The sequence below is a fragment of the Rhinatrema bivittatum genome, chromosome 18, assembly GCF_901001135.1.
Source record: "Rhinatrema bivittatum chromosome 18, aRhiBiv1.1, whole genome shotgun sequence".
Taxonomy (NCBI): Eukaryota; Metazoa; Chordata; class Amphibia; order Gymnophiona; family Rhinatrematidae; genus Rhinatrema; species Rhinatrema bivittatum.
Genome location: NC_042632.1, coordinates 57,966,652 through 57,985,779, shown reverse-complemented (window position 1 = coordinate 57,985,779; position 19,128 = coordinate 57,966,652). Strand labels below are relative to the sequence as shown.

Below are 19,128 nucleotides of genomic sequence, written 5' to 3'. Positions count from 1 at the left end.
GTTTCATCACTGCAGATACTGCCACGTCCACTTTGGGAACCTTGAAGAGCTCCAGAAAATAGTCTGGGAGGGGATATAGCTTATCCATAGCTCTACCCACCCTGAGGGAGGCTTCAGGGCAATCCCATTCCTGGGACAGCAATTGCAGTAGCGTAGGATGGGAAGGAAAAGACCACAACAGTGGACGTAGACCTGAGAGCACGGTGTCCCCCTTCTTAGCTGGTGGAGAAAGCCCTGGAGGGTCTTGTGGATCCTCAATATCCAATTCCTGCATGATATATGGGATGAGCAGATACAACTCATCCCTCCGGAAGAGACGCAGTACCCGGGGATCATCCCCTTCCACATGAGCCAGAGGGTTCATCCAGGTCTGGGTCCGGGAGAGGGCCTTGAGTAACATAGAAACATAGAAATGACAGCAGAAGAAGACCATACGGCCCATCCAATCTACCCAGCAAGTTTCGCTCTTTTTTTTTTCCCCTCATACTTATCTGTTACTCTTGGCTCTTAGTAACCTTTTGGTTCTATTTCCCTTCCACCTCCACCATTAATGTAGGGAGCAGTGTTGGAACTGCATCTAAGTGAAATATCTAGCATAATTAGTTAGGGGTAGTAACTGCCGCAATAAGCAAGCCTCACCCATGCTTATTTGTTTACCCAGACTATGTAATTCAGTCCTTGTTGGCTGTTGTCTGTATATAGATCCACTTTTCTTCATTCCCCCTGCCGTTGAAGCAGAGAGTTATACTGGATATGCATTGAAAGTGAAGTATCAGACTTTCTCCCCTGCCGTTGAAGCAGAGAGCTAAGCTGAATATGCATTGAAAGTGAAGTATCAGGCTTATTTGGTTTGAGGAAGAGGAGCCAAGCCCCCTGAAGGATGATGGACCAAGCGGACCCTGGAGCACCTTGGTGAACCCCAAGTCCTGAGGCTCCCATTCCCTGAGGGCATCTCGGAGGCCCTGGGGGATCAGCCATCCTGCTCACCTTAGGAGGCGGCAGCCCTGTTGGATCTTGCTGCTGTCACATTCTGGTCAGGTAGGCATTGTGCATTAAAAGCACAAAATCCGCCGGAAATGGAGGTGGTCCAGAAGGCGGCACCGAGGGGTGGGGGGGGGTCTCCTGCGGGTGGACAAGGGTCCAGGGAGTTGACGGGGTCAGGATCAGCGGCAGCACTGAAGAACCGGCATCCGAATCGTCCCCTGGCTGCTCTAGAGCAGTCAGTTCAGAATGAAAGATGGCCGCTGTTCCCACACTGGGCGGGATCGGAGCCGGCCTCCGTGCATCGAGGTGCTCCATCGCTCGCGAACCTGCTTGTCCTATCAGCCGTGAGGAACCCTCCCCACCATGGAGGCATCTCGCACAGATGCCCTCGCGGGAGAGCCGGGAACTGGGCTCTCCGCACGCGCAGCACCTCGAAGACCACGGCATGGGACTGTGAGCTGAGCCGCCGACGAATCGCTGTGAGTGGCTGCAAGGAGCAAGGAAACCCCCTCGGCAGACTACTCCTTCTCCCCGACCTGCCTGAATTGCAATTTACACCACACAGAGGAACGTCGCGTCTCTGTGCAGGCTGCCCCGAGGCAAAATGACTTGTCAGGGCAGTGGGTCGGCTCAGAGGAAAGGGGGGGAGAGGTTGGACTACCAACTTGCACCCTGGAGCTTACAAATCTAACCTGCAAGTAAGAAAGTTACAAAAAGTTACCCCCACAAAGCAAATACAGCAATGGAGACTGAAAAACAGCTTTTCCTGTAAGTTAGATTGCTGGGCCCTAGAGAAGGGTCTGAGCTTTCCCTGTTTTTTTGTTTTTTTTTACTATAGGAAAATTAGTTTCTTACCTGATAATTTTCGTTCCTGTAGTACCAAGGATCAGTCCAGGACACCTGGGTTGTGACTCCGCACCAGTAGATGGAGACAGACTAAAACTTGTGGGCGGAGCCATATATGCCCCTGTGCCAGTCACAGCCCCTCAGTCATACGTAATGTCAAAGTAGAAAATACCAAAAGGCAACCATAGCTAACCCTACAAACTTGTTATGCAAACGGCAAGAATTCCAACGCCCCCACAGGGACCAGACTCCCCAACCGGGAGAGCGAAGAAACAAGAGGTCAGCCTACGGAAAACAACGATGAGCGGACTCCCCGTTACTTTAGCGTAGCACTGCGGGCGGGATCCTGGACTGATCCTTGGTACTACAGGAACGAAAATTATCAGGTAAGAAACTAATTTTCCTTTCCCTGTACGTACCAGGATCAGTCCAGGACACCTGGGATGTACCAGAGCAAACTCACCGAGGGTGGGAAGCAGAGAGTCCCGCTCGGAGTACCCAATCCGCAAATCCCCCTTCTCTGTACCTACGGTAGCTCGGCCATCCAACTGGTAAGGCCTGAGAAGGCATGCAACGACTGCCAGGCAGCCCGAGAAGGTATGCCACGACTTCTAGGGAGCCGCCCTGCCAATCCCTTCAGGCGACACCGGACAAGCTTCCGCCCAAGACTCAGCTTGAGATCGAGTGGAGTGAGCCCGAAGACCTACGAGAAGTGGTTTTCCCCCGCACCAAGCACGCCGGACCAATGGCCTCCTTGAGCCAACGGGCGATCGTCGTGCAGGACACTGCGGCCCCGTTCTCGGGACCAGAGAACCAAACAAACAGATGATGTGTGACCGGAAACGGATTAGAGACCTCCAGAAAACGAAGGAGGGAACTCCGCACGGCAAGCTTCCGGAAACCCCTCGCCGTAGAAGCAGAGGACTCCCTGACCGCGAAAGCGGGCAGCTCTACCAACTGAATTACATGGAAAAACGACACCACGTTCGGCCGAAAAGAAGGAACCGTCCGCAAGGAAAATTCCGGAATCGGAAATATGCAAAAAAGGGAGCCCTACGGGACAAGGCCCGTAACTCCGAAAACCCGCCATGCCGAGGCAATCGCCACCAAGAACACCGTCCTGAACGCGAGATCTTCAGTCGCTGCGCGTTTCAAGGGCTCAAAACAGCGCCGCGCCTAAAGCGGAGAGCCCCAATTGAGGTTCCAAACCGGACAGGATAGACGCACTGGAGGACGAAGGTGCTTAGCTCCCCGAAGGAAACAGGATATATCCGGGTGAAGAGCCAGGGGTGATCCACGGACCGCACCTCACAAACAACCAAGCGCCACTACTTGGACCGCACCTCACAAACAACCAAGCGCCACTACTTGGAGCCATAGAACTGCACGCCAGACCCTTGGCCAGACCTGCCTGTAGGAACGCCAGAATGTCGAAGACGGAAGCCGCCGTGGGGAACACCCCACGCGGGACGCACCATTCCTCAAAAAACACCCAGACACGGACAGAAGCCAGGGACCGTCGACTGCCGCCTGGATCGTAGCAACGTGGTTACCACGGCATCTGAGTAACCTTTTCCCTGCAGCTGCCTCATTGCAAAAAACCATGCCGCGAGGCGGAAGTGAACCGCATCCGCCAAACAGACGGGGCCCTGATGGAGCAGACCCGCCCTTCCCTGGAGCCGACAGGGTATCATTACCGCGATCTGGACGAGGTCTGCGCACCACGGTCGATGCGGCCGGATCACGTTGGCCGGGTGCAACTCCATGCGCCGCAGAATCTCGCCGAACATCGGCCACGGGAAAAAAAAGACGGACAGCAGAACAGCCGTCGGCCAGGGGAGTACCAACGCAGCGACGCCTTCTGCCTCCCGTTCTGGACGGCGACTGAAAACGCGGAGCCTTCGCGTTGTGCCCCGTGGACATCAGATCCATGTAAACACTTCGTCCGCCAGCTCCCACTCTCCGGGACCCAGGCGATGACTGCTGAGAAAAAAAACCGCCTGAGCGGTGTCGACTCGTGCAAATCGAGAGGCTGTAACGTTGGAGAGAAGTAGCTCTGACCAGGTCAGCAAGCGCTGAGCCTCCTCCGCCACCTGTGGGTTCCTTGTCCCGCCCCGGCAGTTGATGTAGGCCACGGTGGTCACGTTGCCTGACAACACTCGGACCGCCTTACCCCGCACTAACGGTAGGAAGGCTTGCAGAGCCAGACGGACCGCTCCGGTCTCTAGTCTGTGGATAGACCACTGGGCTGGCGACCCCGAGCAGAGGCCTTGGACTGAGCTTCCTAGACAGACCGCTCCCCAACCGGAGAGACTGGCAGCCGCGGTTACCACCGTCCAAGTTGGTCACCAGAAGAGACACATCCGAAGAACAGGCGACTGGAATCCGGCTACCAGCGCATGCTGGGGCTTGCGTGTCCTGCTAGTGGAAGCAGGAAGTGGAACTCCTCCGACACCGGCATCCAGCGGGATAGGAAGGACGACTGTACGGGTCGCAGATGCGCGAACTCCCGGGGAACCAGCGCTAGTGTTGAAGCCATAGAACCCAGGACCTTAAGGTAGTCGCAGACCCGCAGCCAGCGGAGAGACAATAAGCGCCTTAGTTGAGCTCGCCGTTAGCATCTCCGTTCGTGTGACAGGAACCGTGCCCTGCTTCGTGGCGAAAACGGCTCCCAGATATTCCAAGGTCAGCGTGGGTGTCCGATGACTCTTGTTGAAGGTGACCACCCCTCCTAGGGACTGCCAACAGTTGTAGGACCCTGGCCACAGTCAACCGACACTGATCCTCGGACGTCGCCCAAATCAACCAATCGTCCAGGTAAGGATGCCGCCCCCACGACCATCACCTTCGTGAATGTACGGGGCCCGTCGCAAGACCAACCGGGAGCGCATGAAACTGGGAATGCCGTCCTAGAACGCCGAACCTGAGGAAGCGCTGGAACGACAGCGGAATGCCTATGTGAAGATACTCATCCGAGACCTCTAGGGAGGCCAGAAAACCGCCGGGCCGGACCACGGCAATGACCGACCGAACCGCCTCCAGTGAGGAACGCGAAGGCATCGGTTTACCCCTTTGAGATCCAGAAGAGATCTGGACGTGCCGGCTGTCTTTGGGACGATGACGGAAACGGAGAAACGGTCCCCGCCGAGGTTGACCGGGACGGATGAGGTAGCCGCGTCTGTGCACATGGAGGACCCACTGGTCTGACGGTACGCCGGCCCATCTCTGAAAACTGACAGCAACCGGGCCCTGGCTGTGGGGATGGCGCGCTGGGGCTGCGGCGAGAGAGGGGCCGACCACCTTTCATGGCGAAGCTTTGGTCCCGGCGACGCCGGGGCTCCCTCGCTTCCCCCGAAAAGACTGCTGCCGCAGGAGGAAGACCAATACGACTGACCGGACGACCTATGAGGGCGCGACTTCCTGGAACCACAACAGCGGGACTTGGCCGAAAACGAAGACCGCGTCCTGGATCTGCCCTCGGGCAGCCTGAAAACCCTGTTGTCCCCCAGGGAAATCAGTCGTCCTCCAGCAAGTGAGAGAGCGTACCCATAGTCTTCGCGACCTTCAGGCTCAAAGCCGGAGAATCCCACACTTAATAGAGCAGAGCTGTCACAGAGAGGCGAAGAGGAATGGAGCCCAGCCGAGAGCCCTCAGGCGGCGGGGCGATTCCCAACTCCTCCAGGCTGGCGGGAATCAGGGGCCAGCTCCTTCAATCTCGAGCCATCCCCTTCCGAAGCCTGTTACTGCCTCGCCGCCCCCTGCAGTGGCACGCCATGTCCCACAGCCCACCTCGGAGGCGGGAAGGGCGCCTTGGAAATCTCCGGACCTGACGATTCAGACGTAGACCTCTCCCTCAGCCCCCCTCGGAGGAGGGGGGGGGGGGGGCCCTTGGAAATGTCCGGATCCGAAGACTCAGAGGCAGGGTCCGTGCCCACTCTAGGCGGTACGGCCCGGAACGGACGTTTGGCTAGGAATCGCCCCACTGCGGTCCGCGGCCGAGGACGTGTCTAGAGCAGCGGGATCGGCCTCGCAGGCCCCCCCGCCTAGCCATCCGGGCGCCTGTGGGCTGTGCGGGCCTTGCAGGCCCCATGCCTGGCCAAAAGAAAAACCCCGGGCACAGATCCTTCAGGTTTCGTCGTTTCTCCCCCAGCCGTCCCCCCACTGCCCCCGACGGCGAACCGACGGCGGAGCCGGACGTTGGGGGGGGGGGGGGGGGGGGGGAGAATGAGGGGAATCCCCGGAGCCTGCTGCGCTCGGTGTCGCGCTTGGCGCCGGCACCAAAATGGCCGACTTTCCCGCGAATGGCGCGCGAGCGGGCGGCGCAGAAATTATTTATTTATTTATTTATTTTTTTTACTTTCTTGTCCCGCAGCAGACGGCAACGGCTTGGGAAAGACCGCCGGACGGTCCCCTCACAACAGCGAGAGGCTGCCGCTGAACCAGCACCCCCCCCCGAAGCCAGGTCGCCGATCCCGTGCCCCCCCCCCTCCCGTGTCGCAGCCCGAGGACAGCTGAGGGCGAGGGAGGCGCGCGGCGCTGGAGCCGCAAGTCGATCAGGCCGACCTATGCGGCGGGAGAAGGGGAGGAGGGGGGGGGGGGGAGAGAGAAACAAAAACGCCGAATCAACCGCGCAAGAGGAAAAAGAAAACCCTGGCGCTTGCGCCAAAACGAAAACCGCTCCGGCTATCTTCCCCTTTTTTTTTTTTTTTTTTTTTTTTAAATTAAATTACCGGGAACTGTCCCTCGCAGCGGTCCAGCGTTTCGGCCGGGGTGAGTGAGCCGGGCTCGACCCCTAGCCCAGCCAGTGCTCCACCAGCGGGGATGGTCCCTACAGGACCTGAGAAGCCCCGGGGAGCCAACGACCCGAGCCGCAGGCCCGACAGGACGAGCCACGAGACATGCCAACGCAACCGCGGGGAAACAGCGAACGAACCGACCTCCCCCCTGCCAGCGGCGCCCCCCCCCGGAGCGGCGACGCGAAGGAACGAAGAGCCGGAAAACAAGCAACAACTGATTTCCTTCATTTTTTTTTTTTTTTTTTTTTTTACAAAACCCTGTCACTGACCACAGTCCTGGAGCCCTAATCCAGCAGGGGTGAGTGAACCGGGCTCCCCGGTGTCACCCCTGACGCTGCTACTGGTAAAGTCGGGTCCTCGACCCTAGCAGCGGCCTCAACCAGGGGGGGTAGTCCCCTCAGGACCTCACAACCCCCCTGGGAGGCAGGGCGGACGGGACGTCAGTGACAATTTAAAATGCAAAAAGTCAAAATTCAACAATTCCCAAATAAAAACAACTATAGCCCAAACTGGCCTAAAACCAAGACAAAGAACCGACCCCGACGGAATACCAGAATCAGGTCAGGCAGGGCTGTGACTGGACCTGCACCATCTACTGGAGACAGAGTAAGACTGAGGGGCTGTGACTGGCACAGGGGCATATATGGCTCCGCCCACAAGTTTTAGTCTGTCTCCATCTACTGGTGCGGAGTCACAACCCAGGTGTCCTGGACTGATCCTGGTACGTACAGGGAACCTCTGTTAACTTTGATCCATCTTAAGATAGGAAGGAAGCTAAGAAATAGAGAAAGGAGCACTAAATTTAGCTTTTCAGAAGTTTTAGTGGGGAACTAGAGTTCAGCCACTCTCATCTGCTGGAATCAGAATACTGAAGGATGACAGCGGGTGCACTGGCTTATAAGGAAGCATCCTTCGAAGTTTTCTCTGACTCCATCTGCTGGAAGGGGGACATAACCCACTGTCTGGACTGATCCGGGTACGTACAGGGAAATGTAATTTACATGTGATGAGCACCATTGGCAATGCATTTGTTTAAATGTGCTCATCTCCTTATTACATCAGATGCTAGTCTAGCGTATCCAACTGCACGTAGGCTAGGCTGGGCGCACTTCTTGCATCAGCCCCTAACTTTGTACCTGAGGCAACAGAGGGTAAATTGACTTGCCAAAGATCACAAGAAGTAGCAGCCTAAAAATGAATCTCACTATAATCCTTCAATCTCATGATATTCTTGCCTCTCTATCCAATTTCTATATGAAATAATATTGCAAACCCTTTGTACTTTCATCTCTTACCAGTTCTGGTCTCCACTCCTCATGACAGAAGAGGCCAGGCATAATTTCTCCCGGATGGACCATGGTTCTGTCGGGCCAGTGCTCATTAGTTTGTGTTCTTCAATGAGAAAATAAATCTGAGAACAAAGCCTTGCCATATTCTGCAACAGACACACCAATTCCTCCCACCCTCTTCCCAACGCAAATGCTCCTTACAGAAACACAGATAAGGCCTGCAAGAACCATCCAGTCTACCCAATTCATTTTCTGCTATAATGATAGTCTTAGTTGATTTCTGGCTTTCCCAAGCTTTCCTGAATTCTATCCCTGTTTCCATCTCCAATGAGACACTGTTCCATGTATCCACCGCCCTTTCCATGCAGAAATATTTTCTAATGATACTCCTGAGTCTACCCCCTTTGAGCCTCATATTTATTTACATGTGTCACTTCTAAAACTACTCAAAGCAATTTACATAAATAAAATCACAATCCAGTCAGCACATATAAATGTAAAAGAATAAAAATACAATGATCATAAAATCTATCCATTCCTCCCACCATCAAGACTAATATAGGACATCCAGTCTATGAATTATCCCCACGCATCCATCTCATCATAATTCTTAGTGGAGCACAGTATTTGGTGTGAGAGGTAACGCTGGTGGAGCCGCTCAGCAACAATGATCATTCTGCAATCAAATTTGATTTAATGACTGATGGGAAACTATTAAGTAAATCTACAACTCTAGCTTTAAATTTTCAAAAGGGAGACTGATAAAATAAGGACAATAGTTATGAAAAAGCTGAAAGGTACAGCTACAAAGGTTAAAAGATTACATTAGGCATGGTCATTGTTTAAAAATATCATCTTGGAAGCTCAGTCCATATACATTCCATGCATTAAAAAAGGTGGAAGGAAGGCCAAACAACTGCCATGATTAAAAGGTGAGACCAAAGAAGCTATTTTAGCCAAAAGATCTTCATTCAAAAATTGGAAGAAGGATCCATCTGAAGAAAATAGGAAAAAGCATAAGCACTGGCAAGTTAAATGTAAGACATTGATAAGTCAGGCTAAGAGAAATTGAAAAGAAATTTGTCAAAAACCCATAATAAAAATTGTTTAAATATATTCAAAGCAGAAAGACTATAAGAGAATCAATTGGGTTGTTAGATGATCGAGGCATTAAAAGGGCATTGCTGAAAGACTAAATACATTCTTTGCTTTGTAATTTACTAAAGAGGATGTTAGGGAGATACCTGTACCAGAAATAGTATTCAATGGCAATGATTTGGCAGAAATGAAATAAATCACTGTGGAACTGGAAGATATAATAATGCAGACTGAAACTAAAGAATAGCAAATTGCCCAGACCAGGTGGTATATACCCTAGAGTTCTGAAAAAAAACCTAAAAAATGAAATTGCAAATTGAGAAATTACTACTTAATAGATAATTTCCTTTTCTTTAGGACAGTCAGATGAATCCAGAACAAGTGGGTTATGCACCTTCTACAGGAAAATTAGTTCTTACCTGTTCATTTTCATTCCTGTAGTACCACGGATCAGTCCAGACCGTGGGTTGAGCCTCCTGTCCAGCAAGATGGAGACAGACCAAAACTGAAAGGGTATCCTATATCAAGACAGAGCCTACCCTGCAGCCCTTCAGTATAACCATTGTCAAAGCAGATAAGAGTAAAGATAACCAGTAAAAGATCAAGCAAGTAACAAGAGAACTCACAAAAACTAAACAATTGCAAACACTGAATGGATTCTGTATAAGATCACTCTTACATATCCATTGTCATCAAAACAGATGTTTCCGGTGCCTTTAAGGATAATCACAGATGAAAAACATCCAGTAACCTGCAAAAAGAGCTTCGAGTGGACGGCAGAAAACACAGGGAAGGGTGTCTGGACTGATTCGTGGTACTACAGGAACGAAACTTAACAGGTAAGAACTAGTTTTCCTTTCCCTACGTACCCGGATCAATCCAGACCAAGGGAGGTACCAAAGCTTCCCTACAATGGGTGGGACCAAGACAGTCCCGCTCGAAGCACCTGCCGACCAAAGGAACCAAATACTGGCGCCTGTACATCAAGGCAGTAATGTCGAGCAAAGGTATGCAGGGATTTCCACGTAGCGGCCCTGCATATTTCCTGTGGAGAGACTGACTCTCCTCCCAAGGTGTAGCCCGAGAACACAAGGAATGAGCCTTTAGGCCCTCCGGAACCGCTCGGCCTTGGCAGATATAGGCCGACGAGATCGCCTCCTTCAACCACCAAGCGATCATAGTCTTAGTAGCTTGGTTGCCCCTATTTTGACCACTCCACAGGACAAAAAGATGATCGGAGACCCGGAAGTCATTAGTAACCTGAAGGTAACGCAGTAAAACGCGTTTTACATCAAGGTGGTGAAGATCACTCCCAACTGAACCTGCTATATCCTATAGAAACATAGAAACATAGAAACATAGAAATGACGGCAGAAGAAGACCAAATGGCCCATCCAGTCTGCCCAGCAAGCTTCCCTCATTTCTTCTCCCATACTTATCTGTTTCTCTTAGCTCTTGGTTCTAATTCCCTTCCACCCCCGCCATTAATGTAGAGAGCGGTGGAGGAGCTGCATCCAAGTGAAATATCTAGCTTGATTATCCTCAGGAGAGAACGTGGGAAACTCCACCGACTGACATGAAAGGAAGAAACAACCTTTGGCAAGAAAGAAGATACGGTCTTGAGAGAAACTCCCGAATCAGAGAACCACAGAAAAGGGTCCCGACAGGACAACGCTTGAATCTCCGATACCCTTCTGGCGGAGCAGATAGAAACCAGGAAGACGGTCTTGTGCGTCAAATCCTTAAGGGTAGCCAGACGGAGAGGTTTGAAAGGTGCCTCACAAAGAGCCCGAAGGACTAAATTAAAACTCCATGAAGGACAATTGGAGCAGACGGGCGGCTTCAAATGCTTGGCGCCCTTGAGGAAACGGACAACATCCGGGTGAGAGGCTACCGCGTAACCATCAATGTTGCCTAAGAGGGAGCCAAGAGCGGACACTTGGACGCGCAACAAGCTGAAAGAGAGACCCTTGGAGAGGCCCTTCTGGAGGAAGGAAAGAATCATTGAAACCGGAGCTGAATGAGCTGAGACACCCGATTCCGCGCAGACATTTTCGAAAACTTTCCAAATGCGGACATAAGCCAGTGAAGTAGACGGCTTATGGGCCAGAAGCAGAGTGGATATAACTCCCTCTTTATATCCCTTCTTTCTTAGTCTTCACCATTCAAAAGCCAGGCCACTAGACAGAAGCGATCCGCCTGGTCGAAAAATACGGGACTCTGCTGGAGCATGTGAGGAAGATGGTCGAGGCGAAGAGGACCGTCCATCGCCAGGTTTACCAGATCCGTGAACCACGGTCTGTGGGGCCATTCAGGTGCCACGAGGATGACCGGTCCCCTGCGACGTTCTATTCTTCGGAGAACCTTTCCCACTAGAGGCCAAGGAGGAAACACGTACAGAAGAATGTTGTGGGGCCAGGGAAGGAGTAGAGCATCCATTCCTTCTGAACAGTGCTCCCTCTAGCGGCTAAAGAACCGGGGAGCTTTGTCATTGCTCAAGGTTGCCATCAGGTCCAGGTGAGGCGGACCCCACCTGCTGACAATCAGATCCATCGCTCCGTCTGATAACTCCCACTCGCCGGGATAGAGACGCTGACGACTCAGGAAATTGGCTTGCACATTCTCCTTGCCCGCTATATGGGAGGCTGCTAGGCGCTCCAAGTGAAGCTCCGCCCAGGCAAAGAGCTTGCTGGCTTCTAGGGCCACCAGGCGACTCCGGGTGCTCCCCTGTCGATTGATATAAGCCACCGTGGTGGAGTTGTCCGAGAGTACTCGCACTGCCTTGCGGCGAATCAGAAGAAGAAAAAACTGGAGAGCCAGGCGGACCGCCCGAGCCTCCAGGCGATTGATGTGCCAGCGGGATCGGATTGGGGACTAGTATCCCTGCGTAGGATGAGACTGGCATCTGTCGTGACTACACTCCACTGCGGAGTGGAGATACTCAGGAGGTGTGTCAGTGATAGCCACCATTATATGTCGGCAATGGTAGAGTCTGAGAACAGGAGAACCGTCCGAAACTGTTCCGACATCTGCTTCCAGCGGGATAGCAAAGCTTTCTGTAATGGTCGCATATGCACAAAAGCCCAGGGGACCAGGTCGATAGTAGAAGCCATGGTCCCCAGAATTTGGAGGTAGTCCCATGCCGTAGGCAGTGGAAGCGAGATTTCGCACTTGATCCATCAGTTTGACAGCCCGAGTGTCCAGCAGGAATACCTTGCCGACTCGGGTATGGAAATGTACCCCCAGAAATTCCAAGACCTGGGAGGGCTGCACATTGCTTTTGTGGAAATTGACTATCCACCCAAGAGAGGTGAGGAGAGCAAGAACTCAGTCGACTGCCAGCCTGCAGAGAGTCTCTGACTTGGCCTGCACAAGCCAGTCATCCAGGTAAGGATGGACCAGGACTCCTTCTCCAAGAGCGGCTGCCACAAACACCATGACCTTGGTAAATGTGCGCGGCGCAGTGGCTAGGCCGAAGGGCAGAGACCTGAACTGGAAATGCTGACCCAGAATGTTGAATTGGAGATACGTCTGATGCTCGTGACGAATCGGGATGTGTAAGTAAGCCTCCCTCAAATCGGGAGAGGCCAGATATTCGCCAGAGTGAACAGCTGTTATGACCACCCTCAGGGTCTCCATCCGAAAATGTGGTACCCTGAGGGCCAGGTTGACTCTCTTGAGGTCCAAGATTGAATGGAAGAAACTCTCCTTTTTCGGCACAACGAAGTAGATGGAATACTGGCCAGCGCCTTGTTCCTCCACCGGGACTGGGACTATGGACCCCAGCTCCTGGAGCCTGGCAAGAGTCTGGCATACAGCAGACCTCTTTCGGTGGCTACAAGGAGAGACTAGGTACAGATCCAGCAGGTCTCGAGCAAACTCCAGTGCGTAACCTCTCTCTATTATTTTGGCATTCAGCTGGCTTAAATCTTTCCTAGACAACAGATTTTATAAGGTTAAGATCAACAATAAGGAATCACACCCTATCAGATCAAACCTGGGAGTGCCACAAGGATCATCCCTCTCACCTACCCTTTTTAATATTTACCTTCTCCCACTCTGCCAATTACTGATTAACCTCAAACTAACGTTTTACCTATACGCCGATGACGTCCAGATTCTTCTCCCTATCACAGACTCTCTTCAAAAAACCTGGACATACTGGAATAGTTGCTTACAATCCATCAATAGTCTTCTCACCAGCCTTAACCTGATTCTCAATACGAATAAGACTGAGATCCTCATCATTTCACCGGATAAAAACCATGCCCTCCTCAATTCCACAAGCGCCTCTCATTTCGCCAAAACAGCTATCAACCACTCCCCCTCTGTCAGAGATTTAGGGGTCTGGCTCGACTACCAATTCAACCTTAAATCATTTGTCCAAAATACTTCCAAAGACTGCTTCTTTAAATTACAAGTACTTAAACTGAAACCTCTTTTGCATTTTCGGGACTTCCGCCTGGTGCTACAATCCATCATCCTCTCTAAATTAGACTACTGCAACTCACTCCTGATAGGTCTCCCTGCAATAACCATCAAACCCCTGCAGATGGTCCAGAATGCCGCCGCTAGGATACTCACCAACGCTAATAAAAGAGACCATATCACTCCCATCCTTCACTCACTTCACTGGCTACCCATCAAATTCAGAATTTCTATTAAGGTTCTTATGATGATCCACAAGGACATCCATAACATTGCCCCTCTCAAGCTCAGTAATCAACTCCGACCTCACACCTCAGACAGACCTGTCAGAAGAGCGTATAAAGGCTCCCTGTCTGCCCCCCCCTGCAAAATCACCTCTAAGTAAACGAGCACTATCAATAGCAGGGCACACTCTTTGGAACACTCTGCCACCAGATCTACGCCAAGAATCTTGCCACCAAACCTTCAAAAAATATCTGAAAACGTGGCTTTTCAGTCAAGCCTTCCAGGAACCACAATCCCACACAGACGTCGCTTGAAGGACATAAACCAAATCCCGATGACAATCAGGATTCTTCTTCCCTTTATTCTCCCCCCACGCCCCATATATTCCCTCCTCCACCCTAGAATCCATGCTTCACTGGAAACCACAAGGGAGGACAAAGATGTTTCACTCCTTTCAGAAACATCAGGAAGAGCTGACAAGGAACCACCATTTATCTGAACCCTGAAACAGACGAGAGCCGCTACTTGCACCTTTAAGGACATGAGAGCCAAGTCTTTATTCAAGCCATCCTGCAAAAATTCCAAGATGAGTGGAATCTTGACCAAGAAAGGAAGAGTACCTCGATCCTCATAGCAGGCCTCAAACACTGTCCAAACCCGCGCAATGGCCAAGGAAGTAGAGAGCTTTCTAGCTCTCACTAAGGTAGAAATCACTGCCACAGAGTATCCCCGCTTCAGCAAGCGAGCCCTTTCAAGGGGCATACCGTAAGACAAAATAGAGTCAGATCTTTGTGAAAGACAGGTCCCTGCTGCAACAGGGTCCTGTGTGCCGGAAGTTGAAAAGGCGAGTCCACTAGGAACCTCCGCAGATCCACATACCGTGGTTTCCTGGACCAGACTGGAGCTACCAAGAGCACCATCCCTCTGTGGTGCTCAATCCTTTGAACCAATATGCCCAACATGGGCCATGGAGGAAACGTATATAGTAACGTCTTCCGGCCACTCCTGCACTAGGGCATCGATTCCCAATGACTTTGGATTTCTCCTGCAGCTGAAGAATCGTGGAACTTTCACATTGCGTGAAATCGCCAGGAGGTCTAGGAACAGAAGACCCCAACGAACCACAATCAGCTGAAATGCCTCATTTGATAACGCCCACTCTTCTGGATCCAGACTCTCTTTGCTGTGAAGTCTGTCCTTATGTTGTCTCTTCCTGGTATGTGTGAGGCTGAGATTACCTGCAGATGCATTTCTGCCACAATTGTTACGTTGCCAGTCATTTTTCGGACCGATCAACCTTGCAGCCTGTCGCCAAACTGCAAACATGCCAACCAGACCACCCTGCCTTACACCTGAGTGATGTTCTAGACAGACTCTTCTGCATTCCAGCATCCTTGCGCTGTCAGCTCCTAACAGTGAGCTCCCCAACCAAGGAGACTCACGTTCGTTGTCAGCATTAGCCAGTTTGAGGGGGCTAGGTAGACTCCCTTCCTTATATGATCCACCTGTAGCCACCACTACAGTTGGGAGGAGACCTCCATCAGCAAGTGGAGCCAAATCGAATAGTCCAGAGACTGTGGGTTCCACCGAGACAGCAGGGAGCGCTGCAAAGGACACATATTGGCATTTGCCCACTGCACCGCTTCCAGGGCCACCACCATAAGCCAAGTACCTGCAGGTAAGACCACACAGTTGAGCGAACAGTGTTCATCAACAGATGGAACTGCGCGAGCAACTTCTGAATTCGAGCTTCTGGCAGGAAAACCTTTTCCAGTTTCTAGATGAACTGAACCCCAAGGCATTCCAATGACTGAGCAGGCTGAAGACTGCTTCTGGCCAGGTTTAATACCCGGCCGAGCTTCCATAACAGGGAAAATCACCTTGTGAGTCACCCAGCAGCTCTCTTCCAGCAACTTGGTGTGAATCAACCAGTCGTCCAAATATGGGTGTACTAGAGATCCATCCCTTCTCAACTCTGCAACTACCATCATTTCCTTGGAAAAGGTTCAGGGAGTGGTGGCCAGACCAACGGGCAGTGCCCGAAACTGAAAGTGACATTCCAGAAATGAGAAGCACAGAAAGCATTGGTGATCTAGTTGGATGGGAACGTGGAGATATGCTTCAAACAATTCCAGAGAGGTCAGAAATTCCCCAGATTGCATGGCCATTATCACAGAGCATAAGGTTTCCATGCAAAAATGCTTCACTCGCAGAGAACGGTTGACACCTTTGAGGTCCAGGATGGGATGAAAGGAGCCCAACACTTTTGGAACAACGAAAAAAGTGGAATATTGGCCTGAATTTCCTTGAGACTTGGGCATTGGGGCCACAGCCCTCAGGGACTGAGGAGCCTTGCATTTTTTGCATGGAGTGGCAGGGAGACTCCATAAATACATCCTGAGGAACACTGCGGAACTCCATCACATATCCTTCTCGTATCACCTTCAGGACCCACTGATCCAATGTGATTTCGACCCACCTCTGATAAATTAGAGAGGTGTTCTATCTCCTGTTCCAGGGGGTGGGTCGGCTTGGAAGTTCAGAAGGTTCCACTACCTGAGTCTGCGTCTCTTTTGTGTGGTTGGTGACGAACGGACTGAGACCTGCTGAAGAGTTGAGTCCTCTGTAAGATCGCTCCTCTATAGGGTCAAAAACGCTTGGATCCACTAGCACAATCTCTCATGTTAAAGGAGTGCGCCACCTGCTTATCTTCTGACAAACAAGGAACTGGAGATTCATCCCACTCACTGGCCAGTTTTTCCAACTCGCTCCAAACAAAAGTGAGCCGTTAAAGGGCATCTTGGTGAGGCTAGCCTTGGAAGTCGCATTGGCCATCCAATATCTCAACTATAAATGAAGCCTGGCCGCTAATATTGAAGACACCTCACTAGCTAAAGTGTGGACCAGATCACAGCCCGCATTTGCCAAGAAGGCAGCAGCTGGTTCCATAACTGCTCTGGAATTTACCCCAGGGACATTAATCTCCTGGGAGAAAAGCAAACAAGAGCGAACCACCAAGGAACAACAAGAAGCAATCTGCAAGGCCATTGCCACTGCTTCAAATGCTTGCTGAAGGATAGTTTCAATCTTTTTATCATGAGCATCCTTCAAGCCCTCCACGGGAATTATGGTCCACTTGGAGACTGCACACACAAGTGCATCTACTTTCAGAAAACGTAAGCATACTCTTACCACTGGATTCAGGGGGTACCAGGCCTTCCAAAATCCGACCCCCTTTGAAATTAGCCTCCAGGGTGCCCCACTCAAGAGCAATCAATTCTTGAATGGCTTCCATCACTGATTTCTCTTTGGCTCAGAAACTGAATCTGCCCCAGGAACTCCAAGCATTTTCAAGGTCTGGGAAATCAGAGCTGGCAGTACATCTCTATGAAAGAACTAACAGTTCTATACGGTTCTAAGCCGGGGGGGGGGGGGGGGGGGAGAATTTCCCCATCCGTAACTCGATCCAGAGGACCCGCTACCATTCTAGGAGTACTCCGGCGCTTAACAGAAGGTCCAGGCAAGGTTCCTACCTGCGCCTCTGCTACAGAAGCACTGTACAGGGGTTGCAACCCCTGGAAAAAAATTCTACCCATAAAAAAGTAGAAGAATTCAGACCAGGAGGTACCTGAGGAGTACTCACTCAGCTACCTTCCCCTGCTGAGGAACCAGTTAGGGGAGTTCCAAAATCAGGCGGCCCACCTGAGTCGACTTTACCTAGACCCACAGCCGGCTGGCAAGAACTAGGCTTAGTGAAATCAGAGGAAGACAATTAACCCTGAGCCTCCAAACAGCACTGGCACAAATTAACCAGCACTTCTGGCCGAGATGCTCGAATATGAGAAGCAGTGCAAAGAGAAGGATGATAAGCCTTTCGAGGCACAGGCGTTATCAAGGCCGACAGTGCGCTGAGCGGCGGCTGGAGGTGTGCATCTAGCTGGTTTTTTTTTTTTATTTGAGTGCTCAACCTAGGCACACAAAATTTGAGCGTTTTTGTAACGCTCAAAAATATGTTTAATGGTGAGATGGTAAATATAGTGTATTTGAATTTTCAGAAGGCATTTCACAAAGTTCCCTATGAAGACTCCTGAGAAAATTAAGTCATGGGATAGAAGGCAATGTCCTATTGTGGATTGCAAACCGGTTAAAAGATAAGAAACAACAGGACTTAAATGGTCATTTTTGTTCATGGAGAAATGTCAATAGTGGAGTACCTCGGATCTGTACTGGGAGTGGTACTTAATATACTTATAAATGATATGAAAGGGAAACAATGAGTGAGGTGATCAAATTTGCAGCCGATACAAAATTATTCTGAGATGTTAAATCACAATTGGCCTGTGAAAAATTGCAGGAGGACCTTGCAAGATTGGAAAACTGGGCATCCAAATGGCAGTTAAAAGTCGTGTGGACAAATGCAAAGTGATGCACATAGGGAAAAGTAACCCACCCTGTAATTGCATGTTAGTTTCAAATTTGGAGTTATCTCCCAGGAAAAGGATCTAGGTGTTATAGTACACCTTACTTTGAAATCCTTAGCTCAGTGAGCAGCAGCAGCCATAAGAGCAAACAAATTTTTAGGTATTATCAGGGAAGGAATGGAGAATATCATAATACCTGTGTATCGCTCCATGGTAAGACCACATATGGAATAATGTGAGCAATTCTGATCACAGTATCTCAAGAAAAATATAATTGCACTGGAAAAGGTACAGAGAAGGGCAACTAAAATGATAAAGGGGATGGACTGGCTCTCTTATGAAGAAAGGCTAAAGAGTTTAGGAATGTTCCACTTGGAGAAAAAATAACTGAGGGAGGATATGGTAGAAGTCTATAAAATCATGAGCAGAATAGATCAGATAAATGTAAATCTGTTATTTACTCTTTAAAAAAAAATGCAAAGACTAGAGAAACTCCATGAAGTTATTAGAAAGCACATGTAAAACAAATGTAAAAATCATAGCAAACTCTTTTTCACTCACCCATAAATAAACTCTAGAATTGATTGCTGGAGAATTTGGTTAAGGCAGTTAGCATTACTGGGTTTAAAAAAAGGTTTGGATAAATTCCTTGAGGAATTACTAACCAAGCAGACTTGGGGAATAGCAGCTACTTTTCATTACACCTTAGTGGTATGGGATCTATTTACTGTTTGGGATCATGCCAGGTACTTGTGACCTGGATACTGGTCCTGATGGCCCCTCGGTCTGACCCAGTATGGCAATACTTGTTCTTATGGAGAACTGAGAAACTTATCTTTACTATTATCTAAAAAAAAAAAAAAATTTCAAATGCTAGTGTCACCTCAACAGCAACCTCTAATACCCAGCACTCTGAAACACAAAACCCTACACTCAGAACCTGTGTATCAAATCAGTATATCATAACTACAGTAACTCCCAGGACTTAACAACCAACTTTAGGAAATGGCAGCATGGCAAATTTTACAAGCATATAAATAG

General features: G+C 50.4%; 1 protein-coding gene across 5 annotated transcripts in view; it reads right to left on the bottom strand.

Moving 5' to 3' along the window:
• BRD8 (bromodomain containing 8) overlaps positions 1 to 19,128 on the bottom strand; it is an 86,368-nt gene that overhangs the window by 65,588 nt on the left and 1,652 nt on the right. For all 5 annotated transcript variants that reach the window (XM_029583309.1, XM_029583311.1, XM_029583312.1 and 2 more), the window contains exon 2: positions 7,922 to 8,018. In XM_029583309.1, coding sequence (XP_029439169.1) covers positions 7,922 to 8,018 — 97 coding nt within the window. The remainder of the gene's footprint in view (positions 1 to 7,921; positions 8,019 to 19,128) is intronic.